The sequence below is a fragment of the Hyperoodon ampullatus genome (genome assembly GCF_949752795.1).
Source record: "Hyperoodon ampullatus genome assembly, chromosome: 2".
Classification (NCBI taxonomy): domain Eukaryota; kingdom Metazoa; phylum Chordata; class Mammalia; order Artiodactyla; family Ziphiidae; genus Hyperoodon; species Hyperoodon ampullatus.
This window is the reverse complement of record NC_136915.1, coordinates 59,813,020-59,820,413: the sequence shown is the minus strand read 5'-3', so window position 1 is coordinate 59,820,413 and position 7,394 is coordinate 59,813,020. Positions and strand designations below refer to the sequence as shown.

Sequence of the window (7,394 nt, the reverse complement as noted above, 5' to 3'; positions counted from 1 at the left end):
GTTGTCAGCTGCCTCCCACTGGAGGCCTCTGGAAACCTATAAAGTTTCTTACCTGCCCTTCCGGGTTGCAATTTCAAAGAGACAATAATTAGGTGTTTCATAGTTCTTTGGGGTTTTTTTGTTTGTTTTTTCCTATCTGGGAACAGAAATCTCCTCCTTTATAACATGCAAAATGTTTGTTGAGTGCCCACTTTGTGCCAGGCTCTGTGCTAGGCACTTTGTAACATTATTTTGCTTAATGCTCACCACAAACTATGAGGTTATATTATCACCTTTTTTTTTTTTAGAAATAAGAAAAATAAATACCAAAAAGGTAAGTAATTTTCTCAAGTTTATTTACACAATTAGTAAGACTTAAAGTTGGGCATGAATAAGCCTAATGTCTGAAATGTATGCGAAATGTGAAAGAAAAAGTGAAATGGAGAACTTCAGGGCAGGTGCTGATATGTAAAAAGGGAGGGGTGGCGGGGTATTTATTAATTAAACAAATTCATCTAAAGATCAGGTTGAAATACTTGTCTTCCAAGCTCTGGGTTCTACATAGTTCCTACCCAAGGTTAGCCTGTGAAGGAGGGGGCTGGGAAGGGTCTTGTGTGTATACACAAAACAAGACAATGGGACTCAGAGAAAGAAGGGAAGGGCGGTTCCGTGTGGAAAAAAAATAAGCATTTTAAAAGAAACTGAATATATATATATATACATTCAGGGAGAGAGACAGAGTGAGGGAGAAAAGTGACGCTGAATAATAGAGTGTGAACCCCAAATGCCTGCTCGCATTCACAGGCACTAACTGTGAGAAAATACCAACAACGGAGGAGCTGCGGGGATGCTATTTATGGATAAAAGCTATTTATGAGAATGAGAAGCCTCAGAGTGGGACTATTACTCTTGTTAGGTCCCTCCGAGAAGTAAATTACGTGTTTGAGTAGGTAGGTGCAACTCTTTTGTATTTCTATGTTACATTTACTGCGATGACAATAATGATATGCCACCCTTGGCTTCCAAAGGGGGCTTTCTCAACTTGAGGAACTGAGCCTCGCTCTGTGCAAGTTGCCGTGCTGGGGCTGTGAGAGACACAAAGGCTCAGTCCATATCTCCTTGTTTTTAAGGAGCTTGCCAGCCACGGGTGACAATGCAGCACATATATAGATAGATGTGCAAACTTCAGCGCAGGAAAATGTGCCAGATAGGCATTTAGTCAGTGAACGCTATACAGGAATGGGGGTTGGGAGAGGGGGAGGAATTGCAGTGAATCCACCTGCAGTTAGATATTCATTTATTCATACATTCGTTCACTCATTCATTCATCCATTCAATAAATATGCACTGCAATCTTTATGACCTTCCATATGCCAAACCCTTCAAATAAATCAATGGATAAATCAGGATCCCCAACTTAAAGTCTAGCGACGTGGAGTTGGAATGATCAGTTTCAGTTGGCAGAGTTGGATTGCATCCTTGGATTATCTGTCTTTTGGACAATGTACCTAATGACTCCAAAAAAGTGTTTTACTGGTGATTGGGCGCAGAGTTTAGAATAGCATATCTATATTTAAGGTTCACTGAGTGTTGTTCAGAGTTCAGTACTAGATGTTGGCCTTGTTAGCACTTTTGTCAAATAGTTAATCACCCAGACTGATCCTAAAATATGCTTCCAAAAATAATTATAACATGATAAAATTTTAGAGCTGAGAAAGAACCAATTAGTGATCAGTTTTACTAGTCTTTTAACACAAAATTTTTGTTTTCTTCTAAGGGTTCCTAAATATAATCATCGTTATCATCATCATCATATCTTGCAAGAATACCATGAGGTAGGTACTATTATGATCTCCATTTTACAGATGAGAAACCTGAGCCTCAGAGTGGGTAAATGACTGTGTAATGGTTTATGGTGATCACACATAGCAAGAGACAGAGCTGGGATCCAGCGGACTCAAACACTCATGCTCTTTTCTACTCATCTGTGTTATTCCCCTGGGAAATAAGGATCCGATAGTCACTTTTAATATTCATAAAGACATAATAGACATTGTGAATTTTTTAAAGCAGTTCATGGTGATGAATATTGCATGTTGTCTGCCCTACACTCAGTTTGGCAATATTGGTAATCTCAGGCAAGCTAGAAGCATTTATTAGCAATTAGAAATATCTCTTTTTAATAAAAATGGTTATATAAGTGCCTGTTCAAAATAGGGGATCATATTTGTGGGGAACCAGTATCTTATCCCAAGCCTCTGGTTTCCAGATGTGGACACTGGAACATAAAGAGTTAAGCCAGTTAGTCTGAAGAGATGCATTTGGGAGCTACGGGGATGGGGTGTGTTGTAGCAGTTGATAGAAAAATGAGTTGAGGACTCATTAATCTTAAATGAAGAAACCAGTGCAACTAGCCAAGAATATCTTATGGATCCAATTCAAACTTGAAGTGCGTGGGACACCCATTTCTTTCTTCTTAAATAGTGAAATGTAATATCAAATGGAGAGTAAATCTTGATATTGAATCCTGTCAACCTTACTTTAGAAATATCCCTTGATGTTAAAAAAAGGAATTCTAACCCTAAGGCATTATTATTTAAATGTGTGGAAGTTGCCAGCTTGTTGAGATGAGAACACAGAATGTGGAGTTAACTAGCAGTAAGGTGAGAAGGACATTCTTACTTCTTTTTATGATGCTCTGGAACTAATTCTGACAGGGAAAAAAATGATGTAAGATTCTGAAAAGGTAAAGAAGGAATGCAAAAATAACCCACGCTGGTCTATCTATGTTTGGGTACCAAAGAGCTGACCGCTATTGTTCACAACAATTCTGTCTATTTCTGACCATTTGCCATTTGATCTGCTGTTCTGTAAAGTAAAGATGGTTAATCACTATTCAGTGAATAACAGCTAGTCTGGGGCTCCTCCAGGTCAAGGGCAAGTGTCTTCACATCTTGGTATCCTCAAGTACTTAGAAAAGAAAAGTTGGGACAAGTTAAGGGTGCAATATGTGCCTATTGGTTAAAGGGAAGAATAAATAAATAACAACTGTATCCCCAGAACTGTTAAAAACTGTTAGACTCCAAGGAGATGGAATTTTATATATGTATGGTTTGGCACCTGTCCTTAAGGAGTTCCTGGTCTAGCTGGAGATTAGAATCGAACACTTCTATTAAGTGTAACCTGCATGGCATCTTCTATAAGGGCACCGAGAAATCAGGAACAGAGTAGAGGAGGAGACAGGACTTGGCATATTCCCTTGGCATGAAGAGGGTGTAGGTGGAGGCGAGGGACAAGAAACTAGGCATGTAAGGGGTGGTGGGTGGTGGAAACTGTGTATGTGTGAGAATAGGGTGCTACCAAACCAAGGGTCTGTGGGGCAATGTGAGTTAGACTGGCCAAGTGGCTAGTTTATGTAACGTGGAACAGCCAGGCCCAGGAATTTAGACTTGATGGAGCAGGAAATCTCTAGAGTCCCACTTACCTTTCCCCCTGGAAGTTAAGCATAAATATAAATATATCCTTACAAAGAGAGGACAAACATTGTAACTTAATATGTGTTCCCTCTAAGGCAAATAAGGTCTCAGGCTTTTGAAATGCACACCGTGGGCTTGCTTTCACATTCACTTATTTATTCATTCCACAAAACTTTACAGAGGACCTACTAGAGCTAGAATTTTGTTAAGCACCACGGGGGGTACAAAGATGAAGAGCACTCGGTCCCTATCCCCCAGGAGTTTACAGCTAAATGGTGGAGACAAACGTGTACACACAAGTCCTTGCAATAGGAGGTAAGAACGTAAACACAGGAATTGTAGGGGCTTAATGCCCGGAAATATTAAAAGGAGGTGGTTTGGAAAGTAAGAAAGATTTTTCAGGCGAGCTGGTTTTTAAATGAGGTTTAAAACTCCGATGGGGTAGAATATATTTTCTTTCAAGGCAAGAGCCAGGGTTAAGGCTCTGGAAACCTATGGAATAGGGGGATAATGTGGTAATGAACAGTGGCCTGATCTGGCTGGAGCGCAGGGTTCCCCAAGGGGTGTAGTGGGGGGGATTTAGCTGGGTATTTGCCCAATAACGAGGCTGGGATCAGGCAGAAGGAAGCCCAGCTGAGACTTTATTCCGCATCTCCGTGCTTTGACTTAAGCATCTATTGGGTCCCTTTAAAAAATTCTCCTCCTCTTTCCTAAAGAGAGTTCTAGCAGTTGGGGGTGGGGACCATTTCCTAAAGTCAAGGCGTAAGTTAAAGGTCTGCCGAGCTGCCCACGGGGGATTTAAATCTCGCACCAGAAGACGAAACGTGTGGGAAGCGGAGTAGGGGGAACCCACTAAACAACAACATCAGCCCCCAAACGACACGAGCCCCTGGCGGGACAGGTTGCCTTCCAGACCCGGGAGCCGGACACCAGCACCCGCCAGAGCTCGGAGCCCCGCACTGGCGGGCAAGAGGGAGTGGAAGAGCGGGAGGTAGGGAGGGAGGGAGGAAGCGCGAGAGGGAGAGGAAGAAAGGGAGGGAGGCGGCGTCATGTGATCCGCTTCCCTGCTCCTTTAAGCGTCCACAGGCGGCGGAGCGGCCACAATCACAGCTCCTGGCATTGGGGGAGCCCGAGCCGGCTGTGCCGGGGGAATCCGTGCGGGCGTCTTCCGTCCCGGTCCCATCCTCGCCGCGCTCCCGCACCCCTGAAGTTTTGCAGCTCCCAGAAAGGAGGCGAGGGAGAAGGGAGCGTGAGAGGAAAGGGAGCAAAAAGCACACCCTAAAACATTTATTTCAAGGAGAAAAGAAAAAGGGGGGCGCAAAAATGGCTGGGGCAATTATAGAAAACATGAGCACCAAGAAGCTGTGCATTGTTGGTGGGATTCTGCTCCTGTTCCAAATCATCGCCTTTCTGGTGGGAGGCTTGATGGGTAAGTGCGAGAGCTGCAAACTTTTCCCCCTTTTCTCTCTTTTCGGGCCCCTTCCCTCTTTGCCTCTTCGGCTACTTGTTACAGTATCACTGCCTTGCTTCTATGATCTAATTAGTCCGGCTATTGTGCTTAAGAAAGCAGAGCTCCATGGGGCTCCGTGGGGCACAATCCAGTCTAGTGGCTAAGAGAAAAGGAGGGGGAAAAGTTTTGGCCTAGTTTCAGTATCCACTTGAAAGGAAGGAGGGGGGTAGCGGGGGTGGGAATCTTAAGCATGGCGACGGATCGCGCGAGGAAGCGCTGGGTTACAAAGTTGATTGCCGCTCCCCCCGCTTTTTCCCGCGTTCCCCCCCTTTTCCTCTCGCTTCCCTCCCAATCAGCTCCCGGAGGGCAACGTAATCGACTTTATTAGGAACAACTGAAGAGTCAGAGAACTGCGCCCGGCGCAAACCCAGAGAGCCCTGTTACAGGGCTGGGATCTCTGCATGTGTAAACGCTTTGGGTTGTCTCAGCTGGGGGCTGAGAGTTTGCATTTTGGGTCCTGACCTTCGTGCCCTCGGCTTCCTCGTCGCACTCCCGTCCCACGCCCCGCCGTGGCCGTCCGCAAGGTCCGAGCCTTGGCCTGGAGCCTGGATGGGGTGAGGTACGGTGGGAGAAAGTCCTTGGATGGCGCTGCGGGAAGTTGGAGAGGCCGGAGGGGAAAGGCGTATCAGAAAGGTGTTGCTTTTGGCCTCCCGCCCTCTCGCGAATCTCCCCTCCCCCACTTCTTAGAGCTCCAAGAGCCGGTGAGTCTGGAGCCCCGGGTCCTACCTTGGCGCCTAGGAGGGCGGCCTGCGCCCCGCCGCAGCACCCCGCAGGTGACAGCTCCCCCCCTGGGAGACCTCCCCTGGCGTGCATCGCCCGGACCTCTCGAGCCAAACACGCTTCCGGGTGAAGAAGATGGTTTCACAGACCTTCCACTCAAAAATACTCCCTTCTTCTCGCCGTGTCTCCATCTCCATCCATCCTCCCGCCTCTCCGCACAGTCGCTTTCCCCTTACCCTCGAGATTTAGGACGTCCCGGCGCAAACTTCAGCGCCAACTTCGCCACGGGTAGGGATGAGAGGCTTGGCTTCCGTATTTCGCAGATCTGTAAAACTTTGCGGAGTGGAGAGTCTACGGAGGGGCTTTCTGCGCGCGTCCCTTTTCCGGAGCCCGCGCGGCGCGGGTGTCGTCGTGGTCGTGAGAGCTGCACAGGCTTGGGCACCTCGAGTCCTGTGCCTGGCGTTTTGTCTCCAGACTGGGTTTGATGGGAACAAATGAAAGGGAGTCTGGTATTGTAAATCACCGTAACATCCAAGCTAATTGTTTAAACAAAGGAGAGTGGGTGAAGCTTCACCAAGGAGAGAAATTTCTGGAGGAGATCCGTGCCTTTCGCTGTGTGTGTATCCACAAAGCAGAAGGAGGTTCAGAGTTTTCCAAGCTCGTATCCTCAATTTGGGTCAAACAGCTTAATCTTTTTATTCCTGTAACCCTCCCCCCACCCCTCCCGTTAGGAGCTCCTGTTTAGCTACGTGCAATCTCCATGTTTCCCTGTATTGGATTTTTCGAGGCTCTTAATACATTCTCTACTGGGAGCTGAAGGCAGCCTTCTCTGTGCCCTCACGGTGATTATGCAGCGGTTACAATTACACCTCTTGTCTCCCTTGATGAGCAGTTGCAGTTAGATGCCATTGGATCTTGTGTGATTTCAGTGGCAGACCATAATTAAAATTTCTTGCACCTTGTGCTTTCAGAATTAAATTGGCCTATTATCCCTGTCTGACCTTCATCCTCTTTGAGGTTTTTGCACAAGCAGTGAACCATTACACATAGTTCCCTGGTATTTGTTGGTGTGTGTTTCTTTTTCTAAAGTTGATCTAGCCCATTATCCACTGTTGTAGGTTTCTTAGGGCACTTCTGGAACTAGCATAATTTCTGGAATCTTAGTACTGTGGAGAAGGTCCAAGGGCATTGGTGAGTGGCTGCTGGACATTGGAGTTTCCATAGGATCAGAACAGTTGTATATTCAAGGAGGGGTTTGTTTGGAGTAAGTGGTGCCAAGGGTTGTTTTTCCCTGAGAACTTGATTAGTGACCATATCTGATAACAATCTCAAAAAGTTAGTGATAGGTCTAGATTCCCCTCAGTAAATCAACTGATTGAATTCCATCTTTGCTTGAAAAAGAAAACTATCTCTGTATAACACTTCTTGGGGGAAATTGTTGTGTACGTTTACCTCTTACCTCTCCTCCTTAGCTGCCAAGGCTATGTCCCTAGTTCTGGCCTGAAGGCTGAAAAGATCAGATCCATTTCACCGCAACACTTGAATAGTGGCTTAGCCCTTACCACAACCAGTTGTAGAGTAATTTTTTTTTTTTTTTGCTGTTAAACAAATCTAAGAACTTAGCTATGCTATAAGACCCAAACATGGGAAATAAATATCAACAAAAGGTAAGTGATATGTCTTCCCACCAAACTTCCCTAAACTGGAAA

At 45.7% G+C, this 7,394-nt stretch overlaps 1 protein-coding gene across 2 annotated transcripts in view; it reads left to right on the top strand.

Annotated features, from left to right (window-relative positions):
• Window positions 1-4,778: 4,778 nt before the first annotated feature.
• WLS (Wnt ligand secretion mediator) overlaps window positions 4,779-7,394 on the top strand; it is a gene marked incomplete at both ends in the record, with an annotated part of 104,821 nt that continues 102,205 nt past the window's right edge. For both annotated transcript variants that reach the window (XM_079726509.1, XM_079726508.1), the window contains one exon: window positions 4,779-4,884. In XM_079726509.1, the coding sequence (XP_079582635.1) occupies window positions 4,779-4,884 (106 nt within the window). The remainder of the gene's footprint in view (window positions 4,885-7,394) is intronic.